Raw genomic sequence first — 14,312 nt, forward strand, 5'->3', positions numbered from 1 at the left:
TGACCCCAGAACTTCCAAGAATAGGACTTATCCCAGAACCCCGAGTCCAGGCTGGTGACTGGGGCTTCCACTGCCCCCCGAGACTGTCCTGTCCATTCTTGGTGGTCACATAAGCGCTGCTAGAATGGCCAGGAGAGAAATGGAAAGTTCCTGAAGTTTCTGCCTTTCCCGCGTCCCCCCCAAAGACACACGTGACCCGTCACCCCATCTCTGACCATCACGTCACCCTGAGGTGCTGGGTCCTGGGCTTCTACCCCATGGAGATCACACTGACCTGGCAGCGGGATGGGGAGGACCAGACTCAGGACACAGAGTTTGTGGAGACCAGGCCTGCGGGGGACGGAACCTTCCAGAAGTGGGCGGCTGTGGAGGTGCCTTCTGGGGAGGAAGAGAGATACACGTGCCACGTGCAGCACGAGGGGCTGCCCGAGCCCCTCACCCTGAGATGGGGTAAGTCGGATGAGGTGGAGGCCTCTTCTAGGGAAGCAGGAGCCCTTCTGAGCTCCTCCAGCAGGGTCAGGGCTGAGCCTGGGGTCAGGGCCCCTGACCCTCCCCCCTTCTCAGAGCTGCCTTCCCAGCCTGCCATCCTCATCGTGGGAATCGTGGCTGCCCTGGTCATCCTTGGAGTGTCCGTCAGGGCTGCAGTTCTGATCTGGAGGAGGAGGAGCTCAGGTAGGGGAGGGGCAGGTCTGAGGTTTCTTGTCCAGGGGGGTTTCTGGGTAGCCGTGTGCCATGCCTTTTCCTGGTACTGTGAAGCCCCTCCTCACACATGTGCCCATTCAGTCTGGGGCCTGTTACCACACTTACTTTATAAACCTGTGAGAGAGGTAGGACAATGTCCCCAGTGATGACGTGGAGGCCCCTGTTCCCAGCAGTCAGAGGGAAGGGGCTGCTGAGGACAGACCTCCAGGAGGACAGAAGGTCCACACACCCCCCACCTCGTGTTTCCTGATCCTGCCCCGGGTCTGCAGTCACAGTTCTGGAAACTTCCCTGGGTCCAGGACTAGTTCTCAGGACCTCATATCCTGTTCTCACTAGTTGTTCTTCCACAGGTGGAAAAGGAGGGAGCTACGCTCAGGCTGCTCATAAGTGGGGGACAGAGGCGAGGGGGTGTGGAGGGTCAAGGCTGACCTGAGGCTTTGGGGAGTGTAGACAGAGCCCACAGGCAGCTCACCCCATCACTCCTTGACTCACATCTCCCTGTGGCTCTGACCAGACCCTGTGTTTGTTCCTCTCCAGGCAGCGACAGTGCCCAGGGCTCTGATGTGTCTCAAGGCTTTTAGAGGTAAGACCCTAGAGGGCTTGAAAGGGGAGAGTGCTTGGGGCTGAGAGGACATGCCTGGGTCCTGGGGGTTCCTTGGATGTGGACATGAGGACTGTGGAGGGCTGGTCACGACATCAGTATTTAGAGACTGATGACTTTAGGGCCTTGTGGATATGGGAAGATATAATTTTTCTGCATGAAGTGGGAGTTGAGAGACAATTTTGAAAAGGAGACACTTACTATGATTTCTCTTAAATGATTACTTAGTCTGCTGAGAATAGGATTGAGAGGTGAGGGGTGAGTGAGGGAATAGGTAAAAGAGGATGAAATCAGTTTAATGTTGCAACTAGAGACGTCAGATGATCTGCCTGGGATATGAGCAGGGAAAACAGTCAGAAATAGAAGTTTATATTTAAAATATTAGTTTCCTAATGGATTAAGTTTTGGGTTATGAGAGAAAACTATGTCAGTAGGACATGAAAAATTCCTCTATGGAAAGGAAAGAAGGAATTGTACATAGAAAGGTGGGGCTGTCATCACTGGGGGAGGGGACAACTCTGGAAGGAGAATATTTGAAGGGTCTGTACATAGAAAGGTGGGGCTGTCATCACTGGGGGAGGGGACAACTCTGGAAGGAGAATATTTGAAGGGTCATTACAGGAAATTTTTTTTTTTAGGAAAAGATGAATCTGAGAAGTCCATCAGAAATGTAAGACATGTCAGTTTCCATTGGAAATATGAATCTGGAGATGAGAAGTGTCTGGGCTGGAGACACAAATTAGAGAGTGAGGCCGTATAAGTGATATTTTGAACCTAAGAGGAGGACAAGGTCACCAAGGGTGAGAGTAGCTACAGAAAGGAGAGGAGCAAGGACTGACCCTTGGACCTCCCAGAGCATAGCGATTCATGGACCACACTCGAGTGACCGCACAGCTCTGGCACCACATCTGGAAGGCATGTAGACCAGGGAGCTCCAAATTTTTCTGTGCACGGGAACCTCCTGGACATCCCACAAGGATCCAGAAGGTCTGGGTGCAGCACGAGGTTCTGTGTTCATAACAAGGGGGTGCTGAGCTGTTGGATTTCAGGTGCGTTTTTAGAGCAAGAACCCAGACCAGGGAAGCCACGTATCTGTGCTTTAGCTCTCCTGGGGGTGGTAGAATGTGCCTTCTGGGTTCTCATCCCCTGTCCTGGGATGGGGGTCTGGGGAGAAGCCCAAGTGTTTCATCACAAGCCCCTCAGGCTGTCCTGGCTCAGCTGGATGGTGAAGCTTGTTCTGCCAGTGATGAGCATAGCACACCACATGGTGCTTAAACCTTATAAAAAAATCCTTTCTGGAAAAGAAAAGGAGGAAATCTATCATCAGTTATGAGAGTGATGTTGGGAATTGCATGCACTTTCTCTACAATGGGGTATAGCCCAGTGGGGATTTATAAAGTAATTGAATGTTCTCCATAAATTAGACCTCTGAATTTCTGCTATGTGACTCTATTTCCTAATGGATTCCATGCTCACTTCTTGGTGCAAACAATGGACTTTAGATTTTTCTGCTTTCATCATAAGGAGTTTGTACACGTGATCCTGGGGTTCATTTTATTTAAGGAAAGCTACAGAACCAGGAACTTGATGTCACACAACCAGGATCAGAAACTATGACCCGTCCAAGGTGGGGACCCCTGTGGGAACCAAGGCCACTGTTGCTGGGCAAGGGGCTTGGCCACCCACTGGCCTGACACTGGACATGGGACCTACAGGTAAAAGGTGACACACCCCTGCCCACTGGACTCTGCACAATCCAGCATCACTGGGTCAGCACATCCTGAGCTAGAGTCTGCTGTGGTCATCTGACAGGGAGGCCAAGGCTCCTCCGTGTCCAGCTCAAGTGTGTTGGGAATGTGAGCTTCCCCCTTCATGGCGGGGGTGGCTCTGCCTCCACCAAGGCTCCTAAGTGTGGAATTCCCTGGTGTGGGAAGAGGTCCAGGTGCTGCAGGATGGGCATGGAGGATGGAAAGTGAGGACAGATGTCGATTCCTGGAGCTGGGATCAGCCTGGAACTCTATCTGGTACACTGATGGCACTTGGGTTTGGTTGGATAAGTTGGTGACTAGTAAATGACAACTTTGAACTCATTCCCTAATGGCCTGTTATGGTTTCACCTTTTCTCTCTGTCAATTTATCTTCACAAATACAAAGAGGGGCATTGCTGGATGGATAAGTGATATCTGAAAACATCTCTCCCTGCCTTTTTCTCATAATAGGATTTGTAAAACCCAGATCTCTAAGACTTCAGAGGAGTATGTGTGCACTGACATTTCATATAAATTTTATATTTCCTTGTCCATGCACATATTTCTGTGGAGAGGATCCACAACTGTTATAGTTTTTATGCGACCCCCATAAGATTCTAATACACCTCCCAGGTTTAGACACTGTGCTACTCCAAGTCTTGTCATGAGCAGCTGGTCAACACACTTTTTAGCAGACCCCAGGATACAATATACACATTGCTCCTTTGCTTATGTGTCTCCAGTCTGGGACACGATAAGGTAGAGGCTCCCTTGTTGCTCTCCATTTTAGTTTCTGTCTGGAGCTCACTGTGGCTGGTAAATGGTCCAAGAGCAGGGTAGCCCTGACCACACTGAGGAGCGATGGTGGAGATGGACTGTGTTCCAGCACCTACCCTGGTGTCCAGTACCAGGAAGGAGTTAATGAGTAGCTAAGGAGATTCCATTTTCTGTAATATGGTGGGTACACTTTTAAGGCTTTCTCTTCTACTGAATAGAATTAAAATAATAAAGTATAAAAGCATTAATTACTATTAAAGTAAAAGAATAATTTAGGCAAAAATCTATGTGGAAAAGCATCTAGAGAGATAAGTTGCAGTTATCCTGTGAGCACTTGTCAAATCTGAAAATCATACCTTAAATTTCTCAGCTCTCATGCTGAGGTAGACAGGCACTGATACCAAACCTTGTTCTTGTAGGAGTGAAATAGGAGTCAGTCCACCACCCTGGAAAATCTAGGAAGCCAAAGATTCATGGCCTCAGAGTAAGGGAGGAATGAAAGAAATCTGTCTCATTCCCCAAAGAAGTGTTCTGACAAAAGGTGCCTTTTAGGAAAGGGCAGGGGCTCAGTGGTGGGAAGGAGAAAGCAACTGTCTCTGAGGAACTGTAACCACCAGCTGGCCCTTATGTGATTTATTGTCCAAATGTGCATCACCTTTGAACAAAATAACTTCAAACCATGAATTTAGTGTGTCATATCCCGGATTGGTGGTGATCTGAAAACTGGAAGAAGGAAACAAAAACCTCCAGAGAATGCCATGTTTAACCTATATGTCAAAGATTTTACCCAATTCCACAAGGAAGAAGTGCAGCTCATAGCAAGAAACATATAAATGAAATAGAAAAAAGTCAACGTGATCAAGAATCAGAAAAATTGATCATAGAGAGAGGCTCAGAAAACTTCATTATTGGAACTATGAGATACAGAAATTACTTTATGTAAGGAATAAAATGATTAGCTTGAAATTTCCTACAGAAAATGGAAAAATTAAAATGACCTAGATATTTTGTGAAAGAAAAAAAATGTATCTCCTGAATGAAAAAATACAACAAATTCAATTAGAACTTTAGTTTGGAATTTTGCTATGGAGCATTATGTAGAAACAGCAACCAGATGAACTTTCTGAACCTACACAACTCCAAATTAAAAAAAAAGTAAGAAACAACATTTTCAGACACTGGACAACACAGATGACAAGGATTTATGATGGTTGAGATGAAGATAACAAAAGATGTGAGTTCTACAGTTGTCCAAAGCAAGCAGAAAGGAAAGAAATAATAAAAATAAGAGCAAAACTCAGTGAAATAGAAAATAGAGAAAAGCAATGGGAATGAACGCTTGGTTGCTGGGGAAATATCAGTACATTTTATAAACTTGTGGCTAGATTGATCAAGAGAAAAAGACATAAATTACGTATATGAAGAATGAAAGTAGGGGAATATGCCAATAAATTTCCCAACCTAGATCAAATGAATAGTTTCCTTGAAAAACACAAATTATAATAGAAAAATTAAAAAAAAATTGTTCTTCTCTTTAGTAGTTGTAAAAATGGAATTAGAGTTCCATTGAAAACCTTTCCATATATTAAACTCCAGGCTGAGAAGCTCTCATTGCTGAATTGTATCAAACACAAAATGAAGAAATACTATCAATTGTACACAACACCCTCTTACATAATAAAGGCTGGAACAATTCCCAATTCCTGTATGAGTCCAGTGTTACCCTCGTTCAAAAGCCAGGCAAGGATATCACAAGGAAAGAGACACACAGAACACTGTCTCATGAACCTGGGCTTAAAATTCGACACAAAGTGCGAGCAAACCAAGTTCAAAAATACTTACAGATATTTATAGATCATGCCAAATTGGAGACCAGCTGGGAATGCAGAGGTGGGTTATTGCCTGCGGCTCATCTGAGATCTCCAAATAAATAGAATGAAGCACAAACACTATGTCACCTTTACTGCAGAGAAAGCATTTGTGAAAATGCAACACCTGTCAAGACAAATCTCTCAGCAAAGTAGGAACAGAAAGCAGTTTCCTCTATGTGGATCCAGGTATCAGTGAAAGTCTACGCTAGCATCATAGTCAATGATGAAAGGCTAAATGCTTTCTTTCTATGATCAACTTGTTAAAGACGTCCACTCACACCATTTTTATTTAACCTCATTCTGGATGTCCTAAGCAGTGCAAGAGGCAAGAAATTAAATGCAAGACCTGTAGATAGTAAAGGAAGAAGTAAAACCGCCATTATTTTCAACCAGCATGATAATATACCCTGGTCTCAGGATGCAAGGTCAGCACATAAACATCAATTCTACTACTATATACTAGTGATGACAAGTAGAATATGAAATTTTAAGGACCCTTTCCTGGGCAGCTGCACTGTGGTGAAGCCCCCAGCCCTTGGCCACTTTGCTGCTACCCTGGAGCCAGGACTGCCCAGCCCTGGGTCGCCCTGAGGGTCCCAATGGGCAGCAGCAGCAGAGGTAACTCCAGGAGCAGGAGCTCTGTGGGGAGCAGGTGCAGATGTCTCCCGTTTCTGCAGTCAGCGAGCCCCAGTGACACCCCAGGGGCTACACAGTGTGTCAGGTCACCCGGCATTGTCTCACGAAGGCATCCAGAGGATGTCCAGGAAAGAAGCATATGGAAGATGCTGTGATTTTAATAAACTGCACAGAGAACTCAGGCAAATTCACAAGAACTTATTCTGCCGCTCAGAATTGTTTCCTCCATTTGGCAAATGATCTGTACTTGGATGACTTGATAAGCTGTTATTGAAGAGCGAAGAGTGTGCAAACAATCTGTCAATTCTCTGCAAATATTCCTGCTCCTTCTAATAGTGAACAGCTTGAAGATCTTTTCGAGGCTGGATTAATTAAAGGTGAATCTCAATGGATCTGTCCTGCTGAAGCTTATTTGGATTTCCTCAATGATAGCTTCCTTGAGTGTAGTAGAGAAGGCTTCTCCAGCCGCAGTGATCTGATATCACTTGCTGTGGATGTGGATTCTCTTGCTGAGTTAGGGAATGGAACTTTCAGTGTCCATCTGTGCTCAAATTTTTCAGCACTAGGGACTGTTGCTTCTGACAGTGACCAGAATTAAACAGAAGAACAACAGGAAAGTCATACCATCTTTCCTGGCTGTTTAAAATCCATTTGGCAAGAGAGATTATTTGGAGAAAGTAGAATAATTAATACAGGTGGCTTATAAAAAGGAAGAAGATGGTGGTGGAGCTGCTTCTGATCTTGTAGGAAGAGAGTTGCTGTACTCCTAGTAGGTGTTCAAGGCGAGTCAAACACTACCCTTGAGAATCTGCAATGGGAAAGCAGAGGACCTTATGTGGGCAGACAGTATCTCTAGCCTATGGAAAGTCCCACCTTGATGATGAATCACAGGTTTTTTAGCTGTCATGAACCCAAGGACAGAACAGACATTCATTTTAAAAGGTCTAAGGAGAAGCAGTGAACACAGCAGGAAGGGAATGACCGTCCTCCCCACTCTGTACCCACCATGGCGGGTCTGCACAAGGACCTCAGCTCTGAGGAGTCAGTTCTCCTTGGGCTGCAGCAAGCAGGAGGAGGCAAACTGGTCACATGTCAGACACATTCAGCTCACGTGCTTTAGCCGGTGAAGTGAGGTTGAAGGTTCCTGTGACAATGATAGCACAGAGAGAATGGACTGTGCCCCAGGGGTTGACCTATCAGGGAATAAACAGAAGCCTGTGATGGGTGGAGTTGGGTGCTGTCCTCTGAACTTCTCCCTGGAAGACTCTGGTTGAGTGCCCCCCAGCAGAAATACACACTCTCACTGCTATGAACGTGCCCGAGTGTGTCACTGCAATGCTTGCTCACTCTCCAACAGCTCTTGCCATTCAGTCCTGTGGGGCGTCTTGGTGCTGGCCTTGCTGGGCTTGAAGACAGCGAATCTCCTCCATTTTTACCCTGTGGATCAGGCAGAACCGATGCCCAAGCAGGGTTGTCGGCACACATTCCAGTCTTCATGACGGCGTCTCCAGCACTGAGGTCTCTTTGCCTTACAGTCATTTATGGAGCAATGAATCAGTTGGATAAAACATTTAAGGACATGGGAGAAGAAAAAGGCTAACCAAGAATATTTATTTACACCTACTATTGGACAAGATGTTGATTTATAGAGTAAGAGGCTGTTACATACAAACCTTTAACCAAGGTGTGGTCGTTATTTAAGCTGCATTTATTCTTGTGTATGAGTCCTAAACCCAGCTGAAAGAGGAGTTCACTTCAAGATATTCCCCCTAGTAAGTTCTAAATGTAAGATTGAGTGTTACTCAAAAGAATGGCCTTTACCTGGCAAATAGCAGTGTTTTCTGCTCACCAATATTGGTTTATATGATCACATTAATATTTGGTAAATAATATACTAAAAATCCTTCATGAATAACATCACCTAGGGCACTTAAAAAGTGAGAAAAAAGAATATGCATGCATCTAATAGGAGACTTGTACCATAATGCTGCATAACTAATGTATGCTCAGTGTGGTCTCATGGTGTTTCATACTTTCAGCAATCCATGTGAGAAGAAAACACTCATGCTGTCAACATTGCACTTGGTTGCTTGATACTGCTTATTTAGATTTTATTCATATAAACACTCCCTATCTTCAATCTCATTTCCTTTCTCCATCTGTCCCTTTCTTAGACCCTTTAAGTATTCTGTCATACTCCATTCTTTCTGCCTCTACTAACACACAAGCAACAAAAAAGGGAAGGGAGTATTTCCCCTAGTTGTACCAACTTATTAAGGATTAAGAAATCATGATGCAAAATAAGCATGGTAAAAAATGTTAAAAATCTTTCACTTATAAAAATTTATCAATAGTTATAAATATTATAAAATACTTACTAATGCTATATGGTATCTTGGATTGGATCCTGGAACAGGTAAATGAAAGGACATTAGTGGAAACACTTGTGAAAGCCAAAGAAAGTCTATAGGTTTAGCAAATACAATATATTATACATTATTTCTTAGCTGTAACAAATTTACAATGTGTATGTAAATAGTAACTACAGGGGAAACTAAGTAAAGGGTAACTAAAACTGCATACACAAACTTTTCAACTTTTTTGTAAATTAAAAAAATATTCTAATATAAAAAGCATTTATTTAAAAGTAGAAAAATAATATTTGGAAATAAATTTAATGCAGAGGAGGAAAATCCTTCAGTGACAATTACAGCGCATTGCAAAGGGAAAGAAAAGAAGACCTAAAGATATGGAGGGATACACCTTGCTTATGAATTAGAAAATCAATATTAAGATTTTAACATAAAGACTCTTATAGTTAAACAAAAACTGAGAGAACTCATTGTCATCAGTACTGAATTACAAGTAATTTTAAAGAAAGCCTTTCTGATGGACAGAAAGTGTCTTCCTGCATGTGTTTATATGTTTTTATCTGTATACCATTTCTGTTGCTAATTGTCCTTTTGGGAATTCTGAGTTACCACCTAATGCCACTTGTCATGCAAGGGTGGTTCCAAATAAGGATCAATTGATGAATGTAGTTCATCATATTAATAGAACAATGGAAAAAACCACATGGTCATCACAATGATGCAGAAAAGACACCTGAAAAAAAATCTGGCACCCTTCCTTAATAAAAGCACTCAGAACTAGGAACCTAAGGAAACTTCATCAATGTACTTAAGGGCACAATCTAAAAAACTCACAGCTAACATATTCAATGTTAAAAAATAGAAAAGAAAGAGAACCAAACATCTGAATGTCTAGAAATGCATTTAACCATGTATGTAATGAAACTGTACACACAAGAAAACTACAAAACATATTGAAAGAAACAAAACAAAACATAAAATGGGAGGACATTCCCTTTTTTTAAAATTATTTATTTATTTTTAAAAATTACATTAAAAAAATATGAGGTCCCATTCAACCCCACTGCCCCCACCCCCCACTCCCCCCACAGCAACACTCTCTCCCATCATCGTGACACATCCATTGCACCTGGTAAGTACATCTCTGAGTATCACTGCACCCCATAGTCAATGGTCCACATCATAGCCCACACTCTCCCACCTTCCATCCAGTGGGCCCTGGGGGGATCTACAGTGTCCCGTAATTGTCCCTGAAGCACCACCCAGGACAACTCCACGTCCCAAAAACGCCTCCACATCTCATCTCTTCCTCCCATTCCCCAAACCCAGCAGCCACCATGGCTACCCTTCCCACACCCATTCCACATTTTCTCTGTGGACATTGGATTGGTTGTGTCCATTGCACCTCTATGTCAAGTGGGGGCTTAGATTCCACATGGATACTGGATGCACTCCTCCTGCTTTCAGTTGTAGACACTCTGGGCTCCATGGTGTGGTGATTGACCTTCTTCAACTCCATGTTAGCTGAGTGGGGTAAGTCCAATAAATCAAAGTGTAGGAGCTGAAGTCTGTTGAGGCTCTGGGCCTGGGTGTCATATTATCAGTCCAGAGATTCAAATCCCCTAAATATATCTTAAACCCCAGCACCAACTACAACTCCAATAAAGTAGCATGCAAGTCTTGTGAAAAGAGATCCCCTCTGAGTCCAATTCCATCACGCAGAAACACCAGCCCCAAAGAAGGGCCATCTGCCATGGCAGTGAACCCCATCTGCCATGACCCTAGAACCCGTGGGTCTCTTTATTCCTCAAAAGAACCAATACCTGGGGTTGTATCTACTTTATCTGTCTCTTAGACTCTGCTCAATTGTGCGTAAGGGCATTCCTTCTGACAACCTCCAGACTCTTTTTTAGAGACTCATAGCCTTATAATCTCATTTCTCCTTTCCATTTCCCCCTTACATTAGGTCAAACAGCATTTTTAACTCCTGTTATTATATGTAGACAGGGATATTCTGCCAGTCCATGTTGAACCTTTAATTCAAGGTCATTTTCTAGTTCCATCTTCAGCTGGTATGTGGTAGTGATCCCTCGGTGCCAGGGAGGCTCATCCCTGGGTGTCATGTCCCACGCTGGGGGGAATGTACTGCATCTACATGCTGAGTTTGGCTGTGAGAGTGGCCACATTTGAGTATCATGAAGGCTGTCAGGAGGAAACTCCCAGGCACAGTTCTACTCTAGGCCTTATTCTTATTGCAGGTGTATAGGCTCAAAAGCATAGCTATTAGTATCAGGAGCCCACTGTTGGGCCCTCCTTCCTTCCTGGTTCTTGCTGTTGCGCCTGGGGGACTGCCGCTGCTCCCCCAGGGTCCACGACAGTGACCCCCCGGCCAGGGGCCCAGTACCCCCCCAGCTGTTGTTTTTTTATTGTTTCCACTATGAGTATATCTAGACATTACTATATACCCTGGGCATATGCCCTGTATAACTCCCTGTCAACCATATATATCCTGTCAATAACATCCTATATCAGGAGGACATTCCCTTTTAACAGATTGTAAGACTACTGTTAAGATCAAATCCAATAACAATTTACACTTTCAACACAATCCCATTAAAAATGTCAAAAGAGTTATTTGCAGAATTGGTTATGCCAGTATTCAAATTTATATGGAAGGATAAGAGGACCCAAATAGCTGAAACCATTTTGAAAAAGAAGAATGAAGTTGAAGGAGTCACATTTCCTGATTCTAAAACTTATTACAAAGCTACAGTTATCAAATCAGTGTGGTCCTGGCATAGGACAGACATATAGACCAATGGCATCGAATTGAGCATTCAGGAATAAACCCTCCAATCTGTGGCCAATTAATTTTTGACAAGCCTGCCAAGTCCACTCAATTGGGATAGAAAAGTCTCTTCAACAAATTGTCCTTGTAAAACTGCATATTTATATGTCAAAAAACGAAGGTGGTCTCCTACCTCACACTGTATATAAATATTCACTCAAAATCATTTGAAGACTAAAATATAAGAAAAAGCTATAAAATTCCTAAAAGAAAACAGGGAATCATCTTCAGGACATTGTGTTAAGCAGTTGTTTCTTAGACTTTACACTCAAAGCACAAACAACAAAAAGAAAAATAGACAAATTTACAGCTTTTGTGCATCAAAGGGCTTTAACATCTGTTAGAAGATAACCTACAAAATGGGAGGAAATATTTGGGAATCCACATCTGTAAGGATTAATATCTTGAATAAATAAATAAATCCTAAATTCAATAATAAAAAGACGGATGAGCTGTCCCCAGGGGCTAGAGCTGCAGGTGGTGGGTTACAGTGGAAGGGACTTAAAGAGGAGGAGGTGGTGGTAAAGGGGCTGCGCCTGGGTGGGTGATGGTGTTGGAAGCATCATCCTGATTCCCTGATGGCTACTGAATGCATCCACCTGACCAAAGGGCCAAGCTGGGCAGCAAGGGCTCAGCTGAGCCAGCCCTGAACCTGGGGAGTGTCTGAATCTGACCATGCTCCTCTACAGCATTTCTTCCTAATGATGGAGCACTGCTTGGAACACATCTTTAAAGCGAGGAAACATTTTCTTGGACAAAAGGAACCCTCCTGGGGCCTCTAGAAATGTAGGAAAGCTTGTTCCAGAAACTGCAGAGAAAACAGCAGGTACTAATGTCTCTCTGGACTGAAGACTCCAGTAGGTAGAGGAAGAGTCTGGCTACTTTTGGTACCAATTCAAAAGAAATTCTCTGTACATGAAAGCTGTGATCAATAAAAAGGAACTTCTCAGAGAATTCTATAAACACAATGACTTCATGGTGGAAAAAGTAGCTATAATTGCTGGTCTGTCAGTGGGTCTTGATGTGTGAGTTCTTTTGGGAAACAGAAACAATAGGAGATATCTGTAAATAGTATGAGATTTTTAAGATTCTCTCATGTGATGGTGGGGATGCATACCAGTTACTGCAGGGAGGCCACAAACCAGGGGCTCCGATGCAAGTCCAATAAAGGTCTTTAATGAGTTTCTGGGAGACACTGGCTGTACAAAGATAAGCTGTGAAATTCTCCCTGAATGCTAGAATCACTTCCCCTTTTAACGCATTCAACTGATTAGATAAAACATCACTCGTCGCTGACGGCAATCTCCCAGGTTGATCATACATGTGATCAGCCATCTATGCAGTAAACTCAATGAGGACTAAATTCCATAAATGTCTTCATATTATAATTAGCCCAGTGCTTGCTTGACCGAAAAACTGGGCACAACTACCTGTCCAATATGACACAATAGCCTAACCATCACAGTCATTGATGCCAATTTCTGTATGATAGTCCAGACACTCAGATGGAGTTACAAGTTTTTCAGTGTATCTCAAGGAACCAAAGAACAAAATAATGGAAGTAAATAATGCAGTTAGAGTAATATTGTTGAATGTGAATGGATTAAACTCCCTAATCAAAAGATATAGGATGACAGAATGGGTAAAAAAAAAAACACCACGAGCCATCCATATGCTCCCTACAAGAGAGTCACCTTAGACCCAGGGATACAATCGGCTGAAAGTGAAAGTTTGTAAAAAGATACTTCATCCAAACTGTAACTGTAAAAGAGAAAGGGATATACTAATATCAGACAAAACAGACTTTGCAAAAAAGTTGTAGAGAAGACCATTATACATTATTAAATGGGACAATCCACCAGGAAAATATTACAGTCATAAATATCTATCCATCTAACCTGGGTGCACGAAACACATGAGACAAACACTGGCAAAACTGAAGGGAGAAATAGACATGGCTATAATAATCATTGGAAACTCCAAAATACCACTCATATCATTAGATAGAACAGCTAGACAGAACTCCAATAAGGAAACTGAGAAGCTAGGCCGAACAGACATATACAGAACACTGCATCCCAAACCATCATGTTATACATACTTCTTAAGTGCTCATGAATCTTTCTCCAGGATAGACCACATGTTAGGTCAAAATGCAGCTCTCAATAAATGTAAAAAGTTTAAAATTATACAAAGCACCTTCTCAGATCTAATGGGATGAAGCTGGAAATCAATATTAGACAGAAAGGGGAAAATTCACAAATGTGTGGAAGCCAAACAACACACTTATAAACAATCAATGAGTCAAAGGAGAAATGGTAAATGAAATTAGTAAATATATTGAGATGAATGAAAACGAGGAAACAACTTACCAAAACTTATGGGATACAGTGAAGAAAGTCCTGAGGGAAATTTATAGCCCTAAACACGTATACTAAAGAAAAAAGAAAGAGCTAAAATGAAGATGTAACTGAAGAAGTGGTGAAATAGAAAAAGAAGAGCAAAGCAAGAAGGAGAGAAATCATAAATATTAGAATGGAAATAAATGAAATCATGAACAAAAAATTATTAGAGAATATCAACAAACCCGAAATTGTTTCTTTGAGAAGATCAATAAAATTGACAAACACTTAGTTAGACTAACAATGATCAAAAGGGAGAAGATGCAAATAAATACAATCAGAAAAGAAAGGGGGAAGTTACGACTGACCCTACAAAAAAATAAAAACCGCCATAAGAGGATATTGTGTGAACTGT

At 42.7% G+C, this 14,312-nt stretch overlaps 2 protein-coding genes across 2 annotated transcripts in view; both read left to right on the forward strand.

Moving 5' to 3' along the window:
• The window catches only part of LOC101442251 (patr class I histocompatibility antigen, A-126 alpha chain-like), a 157,199-nt gene that overhangs the window by 86,580 nt on the left and 56,307 nt on the right, over positions 1 to 14,312 (forward strand). The gene's annotated exons all lie outside the window — the stretch shown is intronic.
• Positions 133 to 1,289, forward strand: LOC139436150 (HLA class I histocompatibility antigen, A alpha chain-like). Its single transcript, XM_071211028.1, has 2 exons — positions 133 to 672; positions 1,240 to 1,289. Exons 1-2 carry the CDS (start codon positions 258 to 260, stop codon positions 1,281 to 1,283), a joined length of 459 nt encoding a protein of 152 aa, XP_071067129.1. The 5' UTR covers positions 133 to 257; the 3' UTR covers positions 1,284 to 1,289.

The sequence above is a fragment of the Dasypus novemcinctus genome, chromosome 22 (genome assembly GCF_030445035.2).
Source record: "Dasypus novemcinctus isolate mDasNov1 chromosome 22, mDasNov1.1.hap2, whole genome shotgun sequence".
NCBI lineage: Eukaryota > Metazoa > Chordata > Mammalia > Cingulata > Dasypodidae > Dasypus > Dasypus novemcinctus.

Bases quoted from the DNA above. Each gene is read 5' to 3' on its own strand.
- LOC139436150 (XM_071211028.1), top strand. From the start codon at position 258: ATGGAGATCACACTGACCTGGCAGCGGGATGGGGAGGACCAGACTCAG. The intron at 673-1,239 runs GTAGGGGAGGGG...GTTCCTCTCCAG, and splicing joins CTGGAGGAGGAGGAGCTCAG to GCAGCGACAGTGCCCAGGGC.